Raw genomic sequence first — 23,997 nt, forward strand, 5'->3', positions numbered from 1 at the left:
GCGGTCAAATGAATCTTTGAGTATTTCCACATCACGCTAATTGTCATTTCTTCATTATATGTCAGAGAAGTTTAAAAAAGTACAAATATGTGAAGCAGGAGAGCAAGTTTCTTATGTACTGATTTTTTTTTATTCTATTGATGTTATTAGACCACCAATTCTGTGGGTTTATTACATAAACGAGGGGGCTGGTGGGTCAGGATAACACAAGTTCAGAGGCTGTTTTTCCTTTATGAAACAATAGAGAAGATCGTGCATTTACACTTTTACTAACAAGTAAGTATGAATTTACTTATTTATTTATTTATTTTAACAGTTTTGAGCCTCAAGAGTCTCAATCAAGTAACCTCAGTTTGATTTCAAGATGCTGAGATCATGAAGTTTCAGTAATAATGATCCAATAATATTGTAAACTTTCTAAAATCATATTTACTGGAAGACTGGACTCAGAAGATTGTGAAAGAGCGGGACGACGGAGTTCAGCAGGAGGCAGTGATGCAACTTCAAGGATGTCAACTGCCGTAAAACCCCACAGAAGAAGATTTACAGAAGAATTCTTCTGCACAGCTGAGAGCTGTGAGCTTATAAACAGATCTATTTTATTTTGAAGGAGCAATGTTGCCGGAAGCAGTTGGTCTGGTCCCGGGTCTTTGTCGTGAACCGTTTTCTCCGCCGTGAGTCCTGCTCTTTCCGTCCCAGAGTCCATCAGATACAGCCGGAGTGAACCAGCAGAGTCCGTATGTTTGGTAAACCGGTTGAAGTGGACTTTGTGTCAGTTTCCGGGACGTTTCCGCGCAGACTTATCTCTGTTAGCCGAGGATGCTAAATGAAGCTAGCGGAGCGTGCTAGCAGGAAGTAGACGGAGCTCGGACACACAGCGCGAGACGGAGTGACTATTCAACAGAGACCAAACTGTGTTTTTCATGGAGACACAATGTCCAGATAAACCAGTTTAAATGAACTCTGTTCACTTCATCTAAACCCGTCTGAATGATCTCCCGGTGTTTCACGAAGCTAATGAAGTTAGCCTGCTAGCAGGAAGTAGACGGATCCGACCGTAACCTAACAACACGGCGAACATCAGCGCCAACAAACCGATTTAACGGAGTTTTTCAGGAGGAAAAGCTGCTGAGATTTTAGTCAAAATGTCCAAACGTGAAATGCTGAGTTTGCTGGTGAAGCAGCGACTAACTGCGGCTGCTGAGGAGATTTTTGGGCTGTTTGAAAGATCGATAGCAGAGTACGAGGAGGAACTTTCTCGATCAAAAGAGGAAAACGAGCGACAGCAGAAACTCCTGGACGCTGTTTTCAGCCCTCAGCTCCGGCTGCACAGAGCAGGTCTGATACAGTTTATTACTATTTCATTATTTCCTTAAACTGCTGGGAAAGAAATGTTGAGAGCTTTTACCAAAATAAAAGCACAAATACTGTATCACCCTGCGAAATTCTCTTTAACAGGCAGTGGTGAGTTGCTACTGAGTGATGTTACGTTTACTTTACCAAAGATTTTATACAAAACATACAACATTTCCTCCATGTTGAGGAAATCAGTAATATATGTGGCTTTGGTGTAAACATGGAGTAACTTTTTTTTAATCTCTGTGTTTCTTTCTTTATTCTCCACAGACGTCCAGCAGCTGTTGGTGGTTAAAGAAGAGCTTCCTCCTCAGCAGCAGGACTGGAGCTTCAGTGTGGACCAGGAGGACCCAGAGCCTCCACACATTAAAGAGGAGCAGGAGGAGCTGTGGAGCCGTCAGGAGAAACAGCAGCTTGAAGGGCTGGAGGAGGCTGATATCAAGTTCACACTCGCTTCTGTCCCTGTGAAGACTGAAGAAGACGATGAAGACAAAGCTCAGTCCTCACAGCTTCATCAAAGACAAACTGAACAGATGGAAACAGAAGCTGATGGAGAGGACTGTGGAGGACCAGAACCAGACAGGAACTCACATCCAGATAGTCCTGTACGACCGGTTATTGAAGACGAGACTTCACATTCATCAGAAACTGAGAGTGGTGACGAGACTCCACATTTCTCGGCTTCTGAGACTGATTACAAAAGAGATTTGGAGGAGACTCAGGAGCGTCAGTCAGGTTTAAACTCTCTGAAAAACAGTGAATCACCAGTTAGCTCCTCTGAATGTGCCGGAAGCTTCGACCACAAGAAACATCTGCAGGAAGAAACTGAAATCCAAACAGGAGAGAAACCATTTAGTTGCTCCGTCTGTAGTAAAACATTCTCTCGAAAGTACTACCTAACGACTCATATGAGACTTCATTCAGAGGAAAAATGTTTCAGCTGCCCAGTTTGCAAAGTTAAGAGCAATTGCAAAAGCAATTTGGTCAAACACATGAGAATCCACACAGGAGAGAAACCATTTAGTTGTTCATTTTGTAGTAAAAGATTCGCAGAAATGGGCCACCTGAAACAACACTTGAATATTCACACAGGAGAGAAACCATATAGCTGTTCATTTTGTAGCGCTAGATTCGCTGCCCAGCCAAATCTGAAACGACACATGGTTGTCCACACAGGAGAGAAACCTTTCAGTTGTTCACTGTGTGGTAGAAGATTTGCACACAATGGAGATATGAGACGACACTTGCTTGTCCACACAGGAGAGAAACCGTTCAGTTGCTCAGTTTGTGGTAGAAGTTTCACGCAAAAGGGAACTCTGAAACTACACTTGCTTGTCCACACAGGAGAGAAACAATTTAGTTGCAGCGTTTGCGATAGAAGATTCGCTCGGCTCGCAAATTTCAAAAGACACAAGTGTGTCGGCGAGAGCAGCAGTAATGAGTGAAGCTGCAGAGATCATTATTACGGCTATTTTTTTCCAGCAGTGTTTTTTATTGAGATCAAGGCTACATAAAGATTCACAGGGTCTGACTAAAAAAAAAAAATCTTTGCTCTGCATTCTTAAAAAAATCCATGTTCATATGATAACATTTTTCAAACGATCCTCGTGTACATGGATCCACAAAAACAACCGAAAAGCGGCTAGATGGCTAAATGTGGCCGTGACGTCATCGTTGGCACAGGATACGTGCATCACCAGTTTACAAAGCGACAGAAGAGGAAGCGTTTTCAAGAGATTACACTCTGGATCCCAGTTTCAAAAGTCTGTTTTCAGGCCCCCAAAACGCCAAGACCACCTAGCGGCAGACAAACGGTAAGCACATGAGCAGCAAGACCTCCGACTTCTTTATTCTCTAGTTTCCATGAAATAACAAAAAGATTCAAAGACAAATCTATAAAGTTTTAACAGTCAATTGAGGCTCTATGTATTTTAAATTGCAAACTTTGCTCGGAATAAATACGTTAAATCAAGAAGTTAGTTACGTTGGATCTCAAATTATTTTAATTTTATTTTAAATGTTTAAATGTTTAAATTTTCACCAGTTCAAATATTTTCAATGCTTTGATCAAAATAAATTAGAATTTTTATTTTTTTTTTATAAACAGTGTGAACATGCCTCACTGGAAAACCCAAAAAGTACGTATTTAAATACAGAAAAAATCAAACACATTTTAAACCAAAAGAACAGTTTATTCGAATGACATCAGGATTCAAACAAGTGATGGGATGTACAGTATAAGTACATGTACACATTTACTGTAATTTAGTCAATAAATAAAATACCTTGTAGTTGCCAGAGACGATATTCTTGTTATTTGTTGTTTATTTAAACATTTTTGTTTTATATATACAATTGTATGTCTCCTCTGTGTTAAATCAAAAGCCAAAAAATAAAGTTATATAAAAAAATACCATCTAGTTTTGTGTTGACCTGCCCAGTGACCTCCTCTCCTGTCATTTGTCAGCAGCAGGGTTTATAAAATGCATTTTTAATACATCTTCCAAACCTGCAGGCTCGCCAGATTTTCACAAAGAAAACTTGGGTTCCAAACCTGCAACTTTTTTTTATTATTTTTTTAAATGTTGGCTTTTTTTTTTTTTTTTTTTACACAAAGGTTCAGGCTTAACTCCCCAGAAACGCCACTGATCTCTGTCAAGTAACCGAAATGTGATTTTATGATTTCAAGATGCTGCTCAAATCATGAGGTCTCAGTAGTAAAGATCCAATTACATGATAAACTTTATGAAATCACATTTTCAGGAGGCATTCTGCTGCACAGCCAGTAGAGAGAGTCACAGGCGTGTAAATATATCTCTCTTATTTTGAAGGAGATGCGTTACCGGAAGCAGTGTAGCTTCCTGTTTGGAGTCCGGTTGTATCGGTCTGGTCCTGGGTCTTCATTGTGAACCGTTTTCTCCGCCGTGAGTCCTGCTCTTTTCGTCCCAGAGTCCATCAGATACAGCCGGGCTGAACCAGCAGAGTCCGTATGTTTGGTAAACTGGTTGAAGTGGACTTTGTGTCAGTTTCCGGGACGTTTCCGCGCAGACTCATCTCTGTTAGCCGAGGATGCTAAATGAAGCTAGCGGAGCGTGCTAGCAGGAAGTAGACGGAGCTCGGACACACAGCGCGAGACGGAGTGACTATTCAACAGAGACCAAACTGTGTTTTTGATGGAGACACAATGTCCAGATAAACCAGTTTAAATGAACTCTGTTCACTTCATCTAAACCCGTCTGAATGATCTCCCGGTGTTTCACGAAGCTAATGAAGTTAGCCTGCTAGCAGGAAGTAGACGGATCCGACCGTAACCTAGCAACACGGCGAGAAAACCGATTTTAACGGAGTTTGTCTGGAGGAAAAGCTGCTGTGATTTTAGTCAAAGATGGAGGAAAAACTGGAGAATCACCGACAGAAACTAGCGGACGATGCAGCAGGTTTGTGCAGTTTCTTGTTATGTTGTTTCCAAAATTATATTTGAGAAAAGTATTTGAGGAGGTGTTCAGGTAGTAGTCGTAATAATATTACACAGTGAAATACATGATTGATTTATTGATTTCTTTTGTTTGTGTGTTATGCACACACAGGCCCAACTCTCATGTTTTTGTAAGATACCAAAATTGCAGTTGCAGCAGTCATAGAAACTAGAAATTATTTTACAGCTCGGACCTGATCAGAATATCCTGCCTTTTTTCTCAAGCTTGAGCAAGAACATTTGCAACAAAAAAAGTTCCTGAAGCACAACCCACGTTTTTTATATAAACATCCATCCATTGAATATAGACAGTATCTGTAGACTTGTTTCTGAGTTGAATTGTGACACCATCACACCACCATTGCTACTGCTTTTTGATATCTTGCAAAACAGCATTTTTCCTTGCACTTTTATATAACATGAGTTATATAAAAACAATACAGTCTGAACAGGACAATTTATGCAAATATTAATTGCAATTTGTTATAACAGTTTCATTTTTGTGATCAAATTTTATTTAGTTTTGTGCAGAGTTTAATAATAAATCAAGGACACAAAGCCGAATCTCATACATATGTGCCCTTATTTTAGGGCTGGGCGATAAAACGATAATGATATAAATCGCGAAATTACTTTTCGTCGATTGAAATCTGAATATCGAAGGAACGCATTCCAACCATGTTTTGACAGACCACAGGAAGAGCCAATGATAATAAGTATAGAGCGGGAGGACCAAATGCAGTGAAGGACTTTGACTGTAGAACAGCCATTGTAGCGGCTCCATCGCGGAAATGTCCGACAGTCCGCTTCAGGGAGCGGCGATGTGCGACAGCCCGCTCCGACTGGAGCAGTGTTACAAACAGTTGCTTCTGCAAGGTTTTCCAACAAAACACCTGTCAGTGTGCGCCACCAATATGCACGGAGGTGGCTATTTATAGCGCCCATACCACTGATTCATCACATGTACCTGTAAGCCAGTCATCACCAACTGCCGGACCGTGGTCCAGTTCTGGACCAAACCTTCGTCCTATCCGGACCCGTGGCCAAGTTGTAATAAAATGTAAACACGAGAACAATATCTTTTAAGGAGTAGTGATGGGCAATTAATCAAAAAATAATCGAAACCGACATTCAGAACCTCTAAACGACATAATCTTGCCCATTATAATCTTGCCGGTTATTTAAAAATGATGTTAACCCTTTCCCCACTGGGCTGCCAACTCCCACACATCTGCTGTGCCTCTCGCGTTTTTGGGCTCTGTCTCACGCTCTCATGACACCAGTTAGACTGAAGACTTGCATGTGTTGCGCTGAGCTGTAACTTTTACACACAGTTTGGAGCTGGAGTAAGGTGGACCTTGAAACAAGTAACCATGGTAACGAAAGCAGCACACAACCAAAAAAGAGTGAAAAGAGGATGGCAGAACGTCTTGTGTATCGCATTAAAAGGATGGTTGTGGATTTTTTAGGGGGGCTGTATGAGATACTAGTATAAAGTCCGTGTTTTACATGCAGCAGCTGGTGGTCAACCGCTCATTGTTTGCACAAACAGACGGGGCACGCAACCCACAGGGATTGATATTAAATTGTAGTGGTCAATTCAAAAAGTTCATTTTTTTCATAATATAATAATAATAAGCGGTGGTGACATTTAAGTCCTGCGACCACGATGTAATTGGTTTATAGTCTAACAACAGCTTTTTGCTTCTGGTGATGTCTTTTATGTTTCAAAACACACAAATGTGGTGTTCATCTGTGAAGATTATCACGCTGAACAAAACATGTAAGTATCATAAACTTGTGTTCGTCACAGAGCTTATTTTTGGTGACAATCGAAAATCCCATTCAAAAATCCCATAAGGTTTTTGACAAGGGAACCAGTGTGATTCTAACTTGCAGGTTTGCCTTCAAAAATATGTCATCCCTTCAAGACTCCAGCACGGAAACACTGAGCTGAGGGGCGCGCACCCCCTCTGTCTCTGCTAACCGAGAGCACGCCGACCGCCAGCTACTGTATGTAATACACTGACGTGATAAGAACCTCACACAGCCCCACAGAATCATCTCAGTTTAACGTGATCAGTCAACATTTCACCTTTGCTGTTGTACTTAGGTATGCTGCATGTTAGTTAAAAATCTGTGTGTGTGTGTTTCTTTATTCTTCACAGACGTCCAGCTGCTGTTGGTTAAAGAAGAGCTTCCTCCTGAGCAGCAGGAGTGGAGCTTTAGTGTGGACCAGGAGGATCCAGAGCCTCCACACATTAAAGAGGACCAGGAGGACCCAGAGCCCCCTCATATTAAAGAGGACCAGGAGGACCCAGAGCCTCCTCACATTAAAGAGGAGCAGGAGGAGCTGTGGAGCCGTCAGGAGGGAGAGCAGCTTGAAGGGCTGGAGGAGGCTGATATCAAGTTCACATTGACTTCTGTCCCTGTGAAGAGTGAAGAAGACGATGAAGACACTGATGACAGCAGAGACTGGGAGGAGACTCAGGAACCTCAGTCAGGTTTGAACGCTCTGAAAAACAGTGAAGCACCTGTCAGTGATGTTGACTTTAATACTAGAAACACGCCAGTTAGCTCCTCTGAATGTGCTGGAAGCTTCGACCCTGAGGAACATCTGCAGGAATACACTGGAATTCAAATAGGAGAGAAACAGTTTACCTGCTCCGTTTGTGGCAAAACATTTGGACGAAAGGCGCATCTGAACGAACATTTAACCGTCCACACAGGAGAGAAACCATTTACTTGCTCCGTCTGTGATAAAACATTTTCTCGAAAGTACAACTTAACGACTCACATGAGACTTCATTCGGGTGAAAAACGTTTCAGCTGCTCAGTTTGTAAAGTTAAGATTCATTGCCGAAGCAAGTTGGTCAAACACATGAGAATCCACACAGGGGAGAAACCATTTAGTTGTTCATATTGTGGTAAAAAATTCGCAGAAATGGGCCACCTGAGAGAGCACTTGAATATTCACACAGGAGAGAAACCATATAGTTGTTCATTCTGTAGCGCTAGATTCGCTGCTCAGACAAATCTGAAACGACACATGATCGTCCACACAGGAGAGAAACCTTTCAGTTGTTCACAATGCGGCAGAAAATTTGCACACAAAGGAGATATTAAACGACACTTGCTTGTCCACACAGGAGAGAAACCATTTAGTTGTTCAATTTGTGGAAAAACTTTTACACAAAAGGGGACTCTGAAACAACACTTGACTGTCCACACAGGAGAGAAACCATTTAGTTGTTCAGTTTGTGGTAAAAGTTTTACACAAAAGGGAACTCTGAAACAACACTTGACTGTTCACACAGGAGAGAAACAGCTTAATTGCAATGTTTGCAAGAAAAGATTTGTTTCGCTCTCGAATTTTAAAAGACACAAGTGTGTCGGTGAGAGCAGCAGTAATGAGTGAAGCTGCGGAGATGGTTGTTTAGACATTTTTTCTCAAGAATGGCTTTGTTTAGAAAAAGTAAAGGCGTCTGTAAGAACTTACTTTGCTGTTTAACGAGAACACCAGGGGAAAAAAACCCCAAAACACTTACGCTTTATCAACAACAAACAGGCCTTATTGTGGCCCGAGTGCCTGGAAGCTGTGTATCACCATCACAGCCAAAAGCTATGACTTTGTTGGCCAAAATTTAATTTGTAATTTATTTATTTAAAAAGGGACAGTGCACATAAATTCACATTTAAACAAATGTTAATGCACCCGACTTAGTTGGGGAGCTAATTTTCATAGGTAGTCCCTTGCATGATGTTAAAAGGCATCCTAAAATAACAGTATTCAGGGACAAAAATACTCCCTCAGTGATCATCTGCGCTCTCAGCGTGATCGTTGTGCAGCCGGTTAATCTTCACAATCCTGAAGAAGGTCCTCAGTGAGTCTCCAACCAGCCACAGTTCGCTCAACATCCAGCGACTGAAGATAAACAGTACAGAGCTGCTCCTCTAACAAGCCTTCTTCGGGCTGATGTCCGCTCGCAGGAGAATAAAGTGGATGAGATGTGACTGAGGCTCACTCAGCAACGAGAGATCAGAAAGTGGGCTGCGCACATCTTCACAGAGACATCCCCTAATATCCCGGATCAAGCTGTTGCGCAGGATGGACGGACCTTGTTCTGATCCGACAGGACACAAGACTCTGATGCAAATTCAAAAAATGCACTGCAGGAATCGAATGATGCCACCAGCAGCAACTGGAGCAAATTTTCAGAGCCGCTGGTGATGTTAATCAATTCATCCTTCAACTCAAAAGATGTTGCAGGATCAAGGACAAATTGTAATTTCATGTTTTCAAATTGAAATCGCGAGTATAAAATACACCTAATGGAAACATGTTAATTTCAGAAAACTCCCATCGAACGCAAAAACCCTCACATACCCTCAAATGAGGTGGTATTTTTTTAAGGCGATTGGAAAAAGTCATATTTGACAAAACTCAAGTGGAAGCTCTTTTCAGTCTTTTCTAGATCACATGATGCTGTGTCTATGTGTTTGTCAGTAGGAACTGGCTCCCTCATGATGCAGCAGGAGCTACAAGAGCTGTTATTGCATCGCATAACTCTGAGAAAGCTGAGCGGATCATCTGGAAGTTCGAATCTTTTCCTGTGTGAAATCGTGGACTATCAGCTCCCTGAAATCCGTCATATGTGGCCGCTCCCATGTATAACGGGCTCACCTTAATATCATGGCTATATAACACGCCTACGTGGCCTTGGATTGGAAATAATGACGGCTAGTGTGGTGGCTGCTATAGAAATAAAGCTGCTGATGTTTTGAACATCCATCACCATGGTTACTGGGATGTTATCGCCAGTGGAGAAGTGGCAGAACATCACTCAGTGGAAACACAGTCGGCTCACAATTGGGTTTTATCAACATTTCAAAAATATCGCTCAACAGCACACTGTAAAAAATATCCTGGTAAAATCTTGTTTGCAATCAAAATAATGGATGCTGTTTTCACTGGCTGACACGCAGCGAGTTTGCAAGGTGAGACAGTAAGGAAAATTAGATTTTTAACTTCACAAACTATAAAAAGTCACAACTGCTGTCAAGTTAATAGAGGCAGACCGGCTCTCCGTCACCTGACGCCGACACTGCCAGGAGTTGGGATCCCGCACGGTGGCGGCCTTAATTAAATTAATAAACCCTCCCTCCCACACGCAGACCGAAGCTTTAATTATTCTCTGTTGATCAATGCTGAAGCTCCAGAACCTGGAAAATGGTACTGAGGACAGCTCTAGTAGATGGTGAAATCCTGAAGTCTTTGCAGTCATGCATAGTCAAACTGTCAGACTGTTTTCAGACCCATCATGAAACTTTAATCTGTGACCAGTTAACCAGTTTACCTGTTAAATGCTCCGAACAGGTGATTTTTAAGCATTTCACTACTTCCCCAGTGTTTTGTTGCTCGTGTCCCAACTTATTTTGTAACCTGCTGCAGGCAGTTTGAACATTATTTTGTTCCTTTCCTGTTTTCAATGGAATATATGTTAAAACAACAACAACAAAACACTTTACACGGCATCCTGTTTTTTTCTCAAAATTATAAATGTGCCCGACTATGCCTCATTTTAAGACCTGCACTCCCTTCGGCACACAGATATTGATTTTTGATAGATGGGAGTGAGAACTTGTGTATTATTTCTGGTTTCTGAGAGGATGGTATTACCTATAGTGAAATTTTGACTGATTTGAGCCCCACTGGTGTGTCAGCTGCAGCACATCTAGAGAAGTGTTCTAGTGTTTCGATGATTATATTGACTCTGTAGTACCTTTTACTGCAGTTTGAAAGTCTCTCTGTCACAGAAATAAGGAAATACAAATGCTGCGTTCCAAAAGTTGTTTCACTTGCCCTCCTTCACTTCCCCTCAGCCCTTGGTGTTACCTAACAGCTGAACAGAGGCCACGAGGAAAGCCGAGCGAAAGTTGGCGGGGGACTGAAATAAAACACACCTGCCCTCGTTCACTTTCAGCCTGACTATCAAGCATCGACCACCAGTTGCAGGATCGGCGCTGCACTGCTTTTATTTCTTAATCATCAGAACTATATAGATAGATAGATAGATAGATAGATAGATAGATAGATAGATAGATAGATAGCTGCATGACCTTCTGAAATTATTTATTTATTTTATTTTTTAGAATAAATGTAATATATATATATATATATATATATATGTATATATGTATATATATATATTTACTTATTTTATTATTTCTGTTTTTATTTTTTTTAAATACGATTCATCAATTAATTGAATTAATCAACCGATTAATCAATTATCAAAATAATCGTTACTTGCAGCCCTATAATGCATTGTCTTCTCCCACAAGTCACTTGAATGCGGCAGGGGTCGTTCTGCCACACAAGGACCCCTAAGTTTAGTCACTTTTATTTTGAAGGAACCGTGTTACCGGCAGCAGTGCAGCTTCCTGTTTGGAGTCTGGTCGTAGAGGTCTGTTTCCGGGTCTTTATAGCGTGGTCAGGGATGACGTATTTTTGTAGGCCAACCTGGACTTGGCATCGCACTGGCTCCCGCGTCAAAAATCTTAAGGGATTTTCGGTTATCATCAAAGATAAGCTCTGTGCCGAACACGAGTTTATGGTCTTTATACACTTTGTTCAGCGTGATAATCCTCTCAGATGAAAACCACTTAAATGATCATAAAGAAGCAAAAAGCTTCAAAGCAACAAACTACATCGCGGTCGCACCAGTTAAACGTCACAACTACAAACACAAAACCAGATCGAAAAATATTATAAACTGACAAATCAACAAGTCGGGGTTAAGTGGCCGCATTTTATGTTGTAGAACAAACCGTCTAAATATCTTTAGCCTATGTTAACCAGAGATCTTATTTAGGACATTTTACCGAAAACCCAGAGACTTTAAGACAGGGAACCGGAAGTGCTAAAAGGCTAACGGACTTCCCCGTTTTAGGGCTCATGTCTTCACCACTGTATCATGAACCGTTTTCTCCGCCGTGAGTCCTGCTATTTCCGTCCCAGAGTCCATCAGACACAGCCCACATAAACCGGTTGAAGTGGACTTTGTGTCAGTTTCCGGGACGTTTCCGCGCAGACTCATCTCTGTTAGCCGAGGATGCTAAATGAAGCTAGCGGAGCGTGCTAGCAGGAAGTAGACGGAGCTCGGACACACAGCGCGAGACGGAGTGACTGTTCAACAGAGACCAAACTGTGTTTTTCATGAAGCCACAATGTCCAGATAAACCAGTTCAAATAAACTCTGTTCACTTCATCTAAACCCGTCTGAATGATCTCCCGGTGTTTCACGAAGCTAATGAAGTTAGCCTGCTAGCAGGAAGTAGACGGATGCGACCGTAACCTAGCAACACGGCGACCATCAGCGCGAACAAACCGATTTTAACGGAGTTTTTCTGGAGGAAAAGCTGCTGAGATTTTTGGTTAAAAATGGAGGGAAAACTGGAGAATCACCGACAGAAACTACCGGACGATGCAGCAGGTTTGTGCAGTTTATTATTGTTTTCTTCTCTCTGTAAATTGTTGGGAAACCAGTGTTTCTAAAAGTCTTAAAATTTAATTTTGCAATTTTTATTTACATTTTAATTGTGACACAGAAGCTTGATAATATGCCTAAAAGGCGATCTATAATATCTATAATATAATAATAACATCTCCTTCCTTTCTCCCAAATGATGACCCAGAAAACGAAATTACAGTCCTTGAAATTCTTATTAAATCTCACCCAAAAAACACTCAAAATTTACGACGATCGCGTTGGGAGACAGGAGACACGAGACACATGACGAGCTCCGTCCAATCTGCAGCACAGACAGAGACCGGCAGAAACAGCAAATCAGCCTAATGATAATAACAACAACAATAACACAAGTTAACACCCAGAAACAATAATATGACTCAGTCATAACAAATCTCATCTCCATTTCTCATAAACCCGCATCGTCTTTTTTGCTGCGCACAGTTAACTTTTCCCCTCTCCTGTTGTACTGACACATGCTGCATGTTAATTAAACATCTGTATGTGTGTGTGTGTGTGTGTGTGTGTGTGTGTGTTTCTTTGTTCTTTACAGACGTCCAGCAGCTATTGGTGGTTAAAGAGGAGCAGGAGGACCCAGAGCCTCCACACATTAAAGAGGAGCAGGAGGACCCAGAGCCCCCTCATATTAAAGAGGACCAGGAGGACCCAGAGCCTCCTCACATTAAAGAGGAGCAGGAGGACCCAGAGCCTCCACACATTAAAGAGGAGCAGGAGGAGCTGTGGAGCCGTCAGGAGGGAGAGCAGCTTGAAGGGCTGGAGGAGGCTGATATCAAGTTCACATTGACTTCTGTCCCTGTGAAGACTGAAGAAGACGATGAAGACACTGATGACAGCAGAGACTGGGAGGAGACTCGGGAACCTGCGTCAGGTTTAAACGCTCTGAAAAACAGTGAAGCACCTGTCACTGATGTTGACTTTAACACTGGAAATAATCAGAAACACACTGGAATCCAAACGGGAGAGAAACCATTTAGTTGTTTAATTTGTGGCACAAGGTTTGCAGAAAGGGGAGATCTTCGTCGACACTCTGCTCTTCACACGGAGGAGAAACCATTCAGCTGCTCAGTTTGTGATCAATCGTTCCCTCAAAAGAGATCCTTGAATTACCACATGAGACTTCATTCAGAGGGGAAACGCTTCAGCTGCTCGGTTTGTGAATCAAAGTTTAGTTTCAAGGACAGTTTGGTGAGACACATGAGGATCCACACAGGAGAGAAACCGTTCAGTTGTTCAGTTTGTGGTAAAAGTTTCACGCAAAAAGGGACTCTGACACAACACCTGACTCGCCACACAGGGGAGAAACCGTATAGTTGCAGAGTTTGTGATAAAAGATTTGCTCGGCTCCATACGGTCAAAAAACACAAGTGTTGGTGAGAGCAGCGGGAAAAGTGAAGCTGCAGAGATGATTGTTGAGACATTTCTGTCCAGCAGCATTTAGGTACTGAGAACAAGACTCCGTTCAACAACTATCAGCTGGAAAAGTCTGATACAGAAAATAAGCATTTTTTAGCTACGATGAAGCCACAAAATTACTGTATTTTGAAATACAGATGTTTCTGTCAGTGTTTTTTCACCTGTCTGAGTCATTTATTATTGAGTATTTACTAACACAGATCTGATTGAATATTTCTATTTTTCAGATAACACAGCTGCACAGTACACACTGTAAGAACATTTAAGTTATTTAAATCAATCTGGTGTGTATGTGTGACAAAGCCAAACACAGGACCGGAGATGTTTACTGAATTTTACCAGGTGTCCAACATGACTCAGTCCTCAGTGGGACATATTGACACTGTGAGACTGAGACTAATGTCTGACTATCCCGTAACAGTGGAGCTCTGTGTTTACTCTGACTCCATTAAATATGCTCTTCTGCTACTTCATGTAAACAAACCACGTAGCTATCAGCTGTGCGCTCCAAATCAGACTGGAGACGTAAACACTTAAAAGATGGGTTAGGAAGTTACTTTGTGTCCTTTCCTATTTTTGTGACTTTGCTTTTTAGACACATGTTTTGTATTGTTATTTTTACTGGAAACCACACACTTAACCAACAGGAAGTAACATTAGCCTAGCTTGTTTTTAGCAATGGTCATTAATCTCAGCAGAAACTTTCAGCTTCCCACTGATCTCCGGTCCATGTGTCACCTCTTCATTCGATTATTCAGTTACATTTGGCAAACTAAAAAAAAAAAGTGAGATTTTTGTTTATTTGTTTTTCTGTATGTTCCAAATATTGAAAAAAATATGTTTGTTTTCTCATTATCTACTTGAAAGGAAAAATTGAATAAATAAAAAAATTTAAAAATTTACATTTAAATTTACGTTGTTCTTTATTTTTCTTTATTTATTTTCTTATTTCCAATTATGTCATTTTGCTGTGGCTCCACACTTCATGATGCAGCGCCAGGAGAGTGACGTTCAGATCTGAAAATGATGATGGAGAATTCAAAAATATTTCAGGTAGAATTGTCATCAGAGCCGAGTGCACTGACTGGATGTACGCCTGAGCGTGAAGTGCGATGTAAGAGTTAAGACCAAACGTAAAGTTATCACGAGTGCGCTATTTAGACTGAAGGCTTTAATGTGATGCGCCTGGGTGTAACTTTTACGCACAGTATGGAGCAGCTATAGGCTGCAAAGTGTATCAAAGTATACATGGTAAAAAAATCTCCTATAGTATTTAAATAGTTTTTTAAATCACCAGAGATTTAAAAATAAAAAAAAAACACTAAGAATTTAAAAAGAAAAAAGGCCTTTAGTTGTTGTTTTTTAAAATAACCTTTTTTTTGTTTTTTGTTTTAAGGAATTAGATCACCAAACATTTATGAAATTCACCAAAATTATCACATGCCTTCCTAACTTGCAAACTCCCCAAAACTTTTTCAAAGAAAACATTGTTTCCAAACCTGCAGGCATGTTTCCTTAAAAAGATATTGGTCATTTTTAAAAGATTATTTTATTTTATTTACTTTTTTTGCAGCAGTCCGCGCTAAACCGTTAATAATTTCAAATCTTAGGAACTCTCTCACCCCTCAGGAGGTATCAGTAACAATGATCCAATAATATTATAAACTTTATGAAATTACATTCACAGCAGAGCAGAGTTTGATCTCTTTTATTTTGAAGCAGCAGTGTTCCCGGAAGCAGTGTAGCTTCCTGTTTGGAGTCCGGTCTGGTCCCGGGTCTTTATTGTGGACCGTTTTCTCCGCCGTAAGTCTTTCCGACCCAGAGTCCATCAGACACAGCCGGGGTGAACCAGCAGAGTCCGTATGTTTGGTAAACTGGTTGAAGTGGACTTTGTGTCAGTTTCCGGGACGTTTCCGCGCAGACTCATCTCTGTTAGCCGAGGATGCTAAATGAAGCTAGCGGAGCGTGCTAGCAGGAAGTAGACGGAGCTCGGACACACAGCGCGAGACGGAGTGACTATTTATCAGAGACCAAACTGTGTTTTTCATGGAGACACAATGTCCAGATAAACCAGTTTAAATAAACTCTGTTCACTTCATCTAAACCCGTCTGAATGATCTCCCGGTGTTTCACGAAGCTAATGAAGTTAGCCTGCTAGCAGGAAGTAGACGGATCCGACCGTAACCTAGCAACACGGCGACCATCAGCGCCAACAAACCGATTTTAACGGAGTTTTTCTGGAGGAAAAGCTGCTAAGATTTTAGTCAAAAATGGAGGAAAAACTGGAGAATCACCGACAGAAACTCCTGGACGATGTTTTCAACCCTGAAGTCCGGTTACGCCGAGCAGGTTGGTTCGGTTTCATTAAAGTCACTTTAATCTGCGAGGAAATCAGTTTTGGAGAAAGTTTTTGGATCCTTTACCAAAGAAAAATAACACACAGTGAAATATAAAATATAATGTGTGCACATATATGACTTTATGCTGCCTCACGGTTACTTTGACTGACACCGAAACACCTGGATTATTGACTGTTTATGCTGTTATTGTTGAGTATTTATTTTGTTATCATTTACTATTTATGCTGTATTTATTGACTATTTATGCTGTTATTGTTGACTATTTATCAGGTGTGTACTGTAGTTAAATCTCTATAATTTGACACCTTGTAGTTTGTTTTACTCTCTGCAAATATGTCGTATAAATTGTGCAACATAGTTGATGTGTCTGTGGTTTTAATGTAAACATGGATTCACATTTTTCTAATCTGTGTGTGTGTTTCTTTATTCTCCACAGACGTCCAGCAGCTGTTGGTGGTTAAAGGAGAGCTTCCTCCTGAGCAGCAGGACTGGAGCTCCAGTGTGGACCAGGAGGACCCAGAGCCTCCTCACATTAAAGAGGAGCAGGAGGACCCAGAGCCCCCACACATTAAAGAGGAGCAGGAGGAGCTGTGGAGCCGTCAGGAGGGAGAGCAGCTTGAAGGGCTGGAGGAGGCTGATATCGAGTTCACACACACTTCTGTCCCTGTGAAGACTGAAGAAGATGATGAAGACACTGATGACAGCAGAGACTGGGAGGAGACTCTGGAACCTGAGTCAGGTTTAAACGCTCTGAAAAACAGTGAAGCACCTGTCACTGATGTTGACTTTACTGGAGACACACCAGTTAGCTCCTCTGAATGTGCTGGAAGCTTCGACCCTGAGGAACATCTGCAGGAACAAACAGGAGAGAAACCATTTAGCTGTTTAATTTGCGGTAAAACATTTGGACGAAAAGCACATCTGAACGATCATGCGACCGTCCACACAGGAGAGAAACCATTTAGTTGCTCCGTCTGTGATAAAACATTTTCTCATAAGAAGTCCTTACATAATCACATGAGACTTCACACGGGAGAATGTTTCAGCTGCTCGGTTTGTGAAGCTAAGATCAATTTCAAATGCAATTTGATCAAACACATGAGAGTCCACACCGGGGAGAAACCATTTAACTGTTCACTTTGTGGTAAAAGTTTTTCTGAATCGGGCCACCTGAAACAACACTTGAATCTGCACTCAGGACAGAAACCCTTTAGTTGTCCACTCTGTAGCCTGAAATTTGCTTCTCAGGCAAATCTGAAACGACACATGGCCGTCCACTCAGGAGAGAAACCTTTCACTTGTTCAATTTGTCATAAAGGTTTTGCACAAAGAATAGATCTGAGACGACACTCGACTGTCCACACAGGAGAGAAACCATACAGCTGTTCACTTTGTGGTAAAAGTTTTACACAGAAGGGAACTCTGAAACTGCACTTGATTGCTCACACGGGGAAAAAACAATTCAGCTGCAGCATTTGTGGTAAAAGATACACTCGGCTCCTTTATGTCAAAAATCACAAGTGTGTCGGCGAGAGCAGCAGCAAAACGTGAAGCTGCAGAGACGATTGTTGAGACATTTGTCCAGTAGGACAAAAGCACAGAGAGCGAGATCAGTTTAACACTGATGAGCTAGAAAAAAGTCTGATACAGACTCCAAAATAAGTCTTTTCAGCAGAGATGAAATTACACAGTTAATGAAGACACGGATGCTTTTATAAAGTTTTTTTTTTTTTTTGTAAGATTGGAGCAATTAAATCGTGAAAATCTGCCGATACCAAGTTTAGATCTGACATTTCCGTTGTCCCAGATTATACAGCTGCACAGTGCACACCGCACCTACATTAAAACTGTTTAAAATGTGTGTGTGTGTGTGTGTGTGTGTGTGTGTGTGTGTGTGAGAGACAAAACTGGACTTAAAAATCCATACAAACATGTTAGTCCAACTGAAATCAGACTTGATCAGATTTCTCTAAATCGGACTAACAGACCGACAATGCGATTGGAAGTTGAGCTTCTCGTCAGTCGCACTTTAACAGGATTCGAAAATATTCCCTCAAACTCAGAATTATTTGAAAAAAGAAAAAGACTTGTTTATTAAAATAATTTGCAATTTAATAATTTAATTTTCTGTGAATTGACTGATTAATTAATCAACAGTTGCAGCTGTGTTTGTATAAACTCTAAAATTTACATCAGAAAATCATATTTCATGTTTTTATTAACGAGTGAAGTAACTAAAGCTCTCAGATATTTGAGGTTTAGTAAAAAATACAGTACCTGATTCTGAAACGTAGTGGCGTAAAAGTATAAAGTAGCATTTAAAGAAAATACTCTAGCAAAGTACCAGTACCTCAAATTGATATTTAAGTACTTGAGTACTTCAGCAAATGTACTTAGTTACATTCCAGCACTGGTGGAAGTATTGTATTCAGAAGAGTTTTTATCAGAATAATGTATCTAAATCGACTTTTAGTCTGCTGAAGGTGCAGCGTGTAATTCTTCTATAATGCTGGATCCTTGAATAAATAATCATTCATCATGTTTTCATTTTCATATTTTATCAGTAAAAGTATTCTGTTTCTCTTTTTAAAGGGAGTTTTTGTCAGTTTTTTGGGGTACACTGAGTTAGAATAGAAACATAATTCTGTATTTTTCTATAACTGTTTGGACACTTTTTGTTGGGGAGCCTGATGTTGAAATCTGATTATTCTGATTTTTCTCTCATTTTCTCAGACAGGATCCGATCCTTCATTATACTCTTTTAAGACGCGTTTGGACGAGTGCGGCTGATTATGAATTGCAGGATATTTGTTTTTTATTCCATGTTTTCCCCTACCAGTTATGTTTGTTTGTTTGTTTGTTTCCAGCTTTGCTACGTATGTGCCAAATATTCTATATTTGTTAATTATTCATTTACTGGATGAATTAAAAAAAGAGGTATCACACATTTCAGACTTGCACTGGGGATGGAATTAATGTATTTATTATTATTATTATTATTGTTATTGTTACTGTTATTATTCAGTGTGACAAAAAAAGGTATCCGAAATTTCAGAAAATTCCTAATACAAGCAGTTATTTTCTTAATACGAGTAATCAGTTGAGAAAGTTTCATGTTTAATATTTGAGAAAGGTTTTTTTCAGGGATGACTCCGCATGAGGAAATCTCAGTAAGTTGCAGTGCATGTAAATGAGCACCTGATGTCTCATGCAGTTAATTTTTTTTGGAAGGAAAACACATTCTTCATGGACAGTATATATTTATTTGTAAAAGCACGGCATAATTTAATTTTTGGAATTTACTACTAATAATTATTATTAATTTATTTGTTATTAATTCACTTAGTGATTTAAAAATGGTATTAGAGATTTCATAAAACTCCTTATCAAAAAAAATTGTGATAAAAGGTTTTTTTGGTTGTTTTTTTGGGGGGGGGGTGTCTGTCTCCCTCTGTGGAGGAAATGGGGAAACGCTGCAGTTCATGTAAATGACCACCGGGTGTCTCTGTTGTCCCATTTTTTTAGCAGGAAAACAAACTTTTTTGAGGACAGCTGAAGAAGAGGAGTGGTCAGTGAAGTGTGTGTGAGTGAAGAAATGTGACACACACAAACACACACCGACCGAGACCGTCTGTTACCGCAGTGAGTCCCCGCCAGCCGCTGGGATGCGTCAGTGACGGTACCGAGGAGTAACTGCAGGAGTGTGTGTGTGTACAGAAGAGTGTGTGAGTGGTGTGTGTGTGTGTACAGGAGAGTGCGTGTGCAGGAGTGTGTGTGTGTGTGTGTGTGTGTGTGTGTGTGAGTGCAGGAAAGTGTGTGTGTATACGTGCAGGAGAGAGAGAGAGAGAGAGTGTGTGTGTGTGTGTGTGTGTGTGTGTACACACGCGTGTGCGCGCGCGCAGGAATGGACGGTGTCGGTTTTAGGTGAGCTGGGTGTCGGCAGGTGAAGTAAGCGGGACTATCGTCGCTCCTCCGCGGTGTTTCTGTCGCCTCCTCCGGCTCAGGCTCCAGCGTCCAGCCGCCTGTCCGCGCCCGTCTCCCCGCTCCTCCTGCCCTCCTCCCCGGGCTCCTCCTCGGTGCTCACCTCGGCTGGAAAATGGAGGAAAAATCGGATATTCCCAACGACCTTCTCGGTAAGAAAAACTTTCACTTGTCGATGAGATATTTTAACTTTAGCTAAACTTCACGACATCGAGTGAGAAAGTTTGTTAAACGTTTGTGTTGCTGCATATTTCCGGTTAAATATTTGAGTTTAAATGTCAGAAAACTCGATATAAACTCAACAGTAACTCACATTATTTCACTGAGGTGAGCTGAAGCGAAGGACGCGGCTTCATTCAGGCGTAAAGCAGGATTAAGTTTCACAGACTCATCAGGAATATAAACTCCATAACGGCAGTCATTTAGGGACTGTTCTGTATTTATCAGAGGAGAGGGGTGGCTGGGGTGTGGCCTTGTTATTTGTTGTTGTTTTTGAGGCTCCCTGAAGCTACAAATACTTTTCCTTGAGCCTCCGAGAGTGACTCAGTGAAGGACCATGACCCTCCCTGCACTGTGAACCAGGTGTTAGATTTCAAAAACTGACCCTTTGATGTTTGAAAATTACAGGTGTTTTCTTTGAAATTTACCAAATATTAAGAAAAAAATACCAATTAAAAAAAAAAAATCACCTAAAGTTTAAAGAAAAAACAACATTTTAAAAGAAAAGAAAATTTCCAACATTTTAAAAAATCACCCCAAAATTTTGCATGACCCTCTTTCCACCATAAATTAGTTGTTAGATATTAGAACTTATTTGTGACCATCCGAAATGTAAAAATGATTAAAAATGATAATGATAATTTCTGTTTTTACAGTTTGTGGCTATGATCAATTATGTATTTTTTGCGAAAATTTGAAGAAAAAATTCACACAAAAAATACGTTTATTAAAAAAAAAACAACCAATAACTTTCAAAGAAAAAAATATGTTTTTAAAAAGAAAAAAAAATGAAATTTTTTACAGAAAAATTACGATTAAAAAAATAAAGTCATTTTTTAAGATGAATTAACAACTCTTTTAAAGACGTTTTTTTTAAAGAAAGAAATGTCATGATTTCTTTAAAAATCAGCAGTAAAATAAACTCAAAATACATCCATTTCTTTTTGTATACTCCTCCCCCTAAGCCAAAACAAAAAGCACCAGTCCCTCTCCTGTGTTTAAAAAATATTTGACATGCCTCCCCCTTTTTGCAGCACCCCTCCCCCCTCAGACATAATGAACAGTCCCTTAGGAATAAAAGTAATTTACTGATATAAGAATTTCAAAGAAATCCTGTGGAACTGTTAAAATCAGCACATTATCTGGTGGGAATAATGTTTAAATCCTAAAGTGATAAACAGAGTTTAATCAGACGTGTTCACCAGCTCGGAGCTCACGCTGTTCGGCAGCATCCACACTGACTGTTACGGGATCACACTTTTATTACTATTCATCGTTATACTCCAGCATTGCTGCTGTGTTTGAGGAAAAAGGTATTTTGGTGGCCCGAGGGCTCGGCCGGCTACCTGAGAGCGTCTCCTGCCACTTCCTTATCTGAAGCTGGGGGAGAGAAAGCTCTGGGAGAGCGAGGGGTGTGTCCTGTGAAATTCCTTTGGATTGTGAGATATGATCAGCACACTCCGCCTGGAAGGCCGAGTGTCAAAACGAAAGAGAAAAACGCTGTAAATCGCTGCTCTTTCTGCTCTAAAATGTGGCCTTTCGGTGAAGTCTGGCTCCGACAGTCAGGAGTTTCTGGAAATCTGTCAGTAAATTAAGTTTCGCTGCAGTTTGACCTACATGGACGTCTGCAGGGTGATATTTTTGGCGTCTTTTGTCCACTGTTTTTTTAAATAAGGACCAAATTGCACAAATGACAACAGTAGTTTATGGCAGATGCAGAGTCCTGAACCTCAGGGACTGTAGACGCATTTTAGGCACTTTTCATTCTTCAGAAACAGAGTCTAGTTTTATTGCCAAGAACATTTACATTCATTAGTGTGTACAAAAGGTGCAATGGAGGGACTGTACAATTTTCACAAGTATAGTTATGTAGTTCATGTTGTGATAACTGTGTGTGTGTTGATGCATGTGTCCTAAATGTAGTCCAGATTGTGTATCTGAGTGTAATCAGTGAATTTGCAGCTCAGCTCCTACAATAAGTCTAAAATACACTGTGGAAACTAAATAGTTACATTCAGACTGTTCAGGTCCAAAAATGCTCCATTGAAACCCATTCAAACTGACATTTTTGATCCCACAGCCATCAGAGCAGAAAAACAGGACTTGTATTATTTCTGGGTGTCATTCTGGGCTTTTGACTCTGAATTTGTCATTTTGACTATTTTCCACCTGATGAGGTCATTTTGACCATATTTGGCATATGGAGGAAATACATGCTATTTCCACTCGGTGACCTGTCACAGTCAATGTAGCTGCTGATCACTGACATATCCCAGACTGTCAGCAGCTACACTCACACACTGACATATCCCAGACTGTCAGCAGCTACACTCACACACTGACATATCCCAGACTGTCAGCAGCTACACTCACACACTGACATATCCCAGACTGTCAGCAGCTACATAACTAATATTATTATAATGAAAATAATCAGCAGCATAACTTTCATCTAAAACCACAGTGGCATCATAACAAAAATGTGGCATTTAAAGCGTTAAAATTCAGAAAATTCATGAATATTTGATATTTTTGATTAGCACTGATGTCAGTTTAAAATTTAAATTTCGAAGCTTGTTTTTGAAAAGTGCATCCTGTGCGCAGAGCGATTCAAGTGTGTGTGGTATTAAAGCGGGTCCTAAAGGGTTAAAGCTAAAAGAGCAATGTGCTGTAGATTTCAGTTTTACGTGATGAAGACGCTTGTGTTTGCACATTTTACCAAACGCGTGTGTGTTTTTAGACTCTTGTGTTTATTGGGCCGTCGTTGTAAATCCGGAGGCAGTCCAGCTCGCCGTGGTGACTCACAGCCTCGTGCTCTCTGCTCAGCTCGATCTCGCCGTCCGTCACCGGACTCCGATGAATGAGGCTTTGTGTCCACTGACCGGACGCTGCTCATCAGCAGCAGCTGAGACAGCGCTCACAAAAACCTTTGATTCTGTTTTTATCAGGTCAGTTTTATTTATACGTGACGCTGCGACAGAGAGAGTAGTTTCGTATGTCGTCCGTGACGTCGTGACGTCGTGACATCGTAGTCTGCTCGAGTCTGAAAGAGACCTGAACCAGTGAGAGAATATAAACAGATCTCTGCTCCTGCTGCTGTCTGCAGGTCCTCCAACCTGTCCTCCAACCCCTGCTCCAACCCGTCCTCCAACCCGTCCTCCAACCCGTCCTCCAACCCGTCCTCCAACCTGTCCTCCAACCCCTGCTCCAACCCGTCCTCCAACCCGTCCTCCAACCTGTCCTCCAACCCCTGCTCCAACCCGTCCTCCAACCCGTCCTCCAACCCGTCCTCCAACCTGTCCTCCAACCTGTCCTCCAACCCGTCCTCCAACCCGTCCTCCAACCCGTCCTCCAACCCGTCCTCCAACCCGTCCTCCAACCCGTCCTCCAACCTGTCCTCCAACCTGTCCTCCAACCTGTCCTCCAACCCGTCCTCTAACCTGTCCTCCAACCTTTCCTCCAACCTGTCCTCCAACCTGTCCTCCAACCCGTCCTCTAACCTGTCCTCCAACCCATCCTCTAACCTGTCCTCCAACCCGTGCTCTAATCCGTCCTCCAACCTGTCCTCTAACCTGTCCTCCAACCCGTGCTCTAATCCGTCCTCCAACCCGTCCTCTAACCTGTCCTCCAACCTGTCCTC

The 23,997-nt window shown here is 41.2% G+C and overlaps 4 protein-coding genes across 5 annotated transcripts in view; all 4 read left to right on the top strand.

Moving 5' to 3' along the window:
* Positions 1-579: 579 nt before the first annotated feature.
* Positions 580-10,359, top strand: LOC121965598 (uncharacterized). Of its 2 annotated transcripts, none has more exons than XM_088090865.1 (3): positions 580-1,338; positions 1,627-2,139; positions 7,000-10,359. In XM_088090865.1, exons 1-3 carry the CDS (start codon positions 1,146-1,148, stop codon positions 8,247-8,249), a joined length of 1,956 nt encoding a protein of 651 aa, XP_087946991.1. In that variant the 5' UTR covers positions 580-1,145; the 3' UTR covers positions 8,250-10,359. The 2 variants fall into 2 exon arrangements, with proteins under 2 accessions (XP_087946991.1, XP_087946990.1); XM_088090864.1 differs by having other exon boundaries at positions 593-1,338; positions 1,627-2,774; positions 7,455-10,359.
* A 763-nt stretch (positions 10,360-11,122) lies between these two features.
* On the top strand, positions 11,123-14,699 carry LOC148186733 (uncharacterized). The gene is made up of 2 exons (XM_088090850.1): positions 11,123-12,327; positions 12,917-14,699. The coding sequence occupies exons 1-2, from the start codon at positions 12,276-12,278 to the stop codon at positions 13,756-13,758; spliced, it is 894 nt and encodes a 297-aa protein (XP_087946976.1). The 5' UTR covers positions 11,123-12,275; the 3' UTR covers positions 13,759-14,699.
* An 820-nt stretch (positions 14,700-15,519) lies between these two features.
* LOC148186734 (uncharacterized) lies at positions 15,520-19,104 on the top strand. Its single transcript, XM_088090845.1, has 2 exons — positions 15,520-16,146; positions 16,594-19,104. The coding sequence occupies exons 1-2, from the start codon at positions 16,068-16,070 to the stop codon at positions 17,706-17,708; spliced, it is 1,194 nt and encodes a 397-aa protein (XP_087946971.1). The 5' UTR covers positions 15,520-16,067; the 3' UTR covers positions 17,709-19,104.
* Positions 19,105-19,632: 528 nt separating this feature from the next.
* carmil1 (capping protein regulator and myosin 1 linker 1) overlaps positions 19,633-23,997 on the top strand; it is a 43,315-nt gene continuing 38,950 nt past the window's right edge. The window contains 1 exon segment of the mRNA XM_088090861.1: positions 19,633-20,290. Coding sequence (XP_087946987.1) covers positions 20,254-20,290 — 37 coding nt within the window. The 5' untranslated portion in view covers positions 19,633-20,253.

This window comes from Plectropomus leopardus, chromosome 17 (assembly GCF_026936395.1).
Source record: "Plectropomus leopardus strain MGB_pleo_1.0 chromosome 17, ASM2693639v1, whole genome shotgun sequence".
Taxonomy (NCBI): domain Eukaryota; kingdom Metazoa; phylum Chordata; class Actinopteri; order Perciformes; family Serranidae; genus Plectropomus; species Plectropomus leopardus.

Coding starts and splice junctions, on each gene's coding strand:
- LOC148186734 (XM_088090845.1), top strand. CDS start 16,068: ATGGAGGAAAAACTGGAGAATCACCGACAGAAACTCCTGGACGATGTT. Junction 16,147..16,593: donor AGTCCGGTTACGCCGAGCAG/GTTGGTTCGGTT, acceptor TATTCTCCACAG/ACGTCCAGCAGCTGTTGGTG.
- LOC148186733 (XM_088090850.1), top strand. CDS start 12,276: ATGGAGGGAAAACTGGAGAATCACCGACAGAAACTACCGGACGATGCA. Junction 12,328..12,916: donor ACTACCGGACGATGCAGCAG/GTTTGTGCAGTT, acceptor TGTTCTTTACAG/ACGTCCAGCAGCTATTGGTG.
- LOC121965598 (XM_088090864.1), top strand. CDS start 1,146: ATGTCCAAACGTGAAATGCTGAGTTTGCTGGTGAAGCAGCGACTAACT. Junction 1,339..1,626: donor GCTCCGGCTGCACAGAGCAG/GTCTGATACAGT, acceptor TATTCTCCACAG/ACGTCCAGCAGCTGTTGGTG. Junction 2,775..7,454: donor ATTTCAAAAGACACAAGTGT/GTCGGCGAGAGC, acceptor GAACATCTGCAG/GAATACACTGGAATTCAAAT.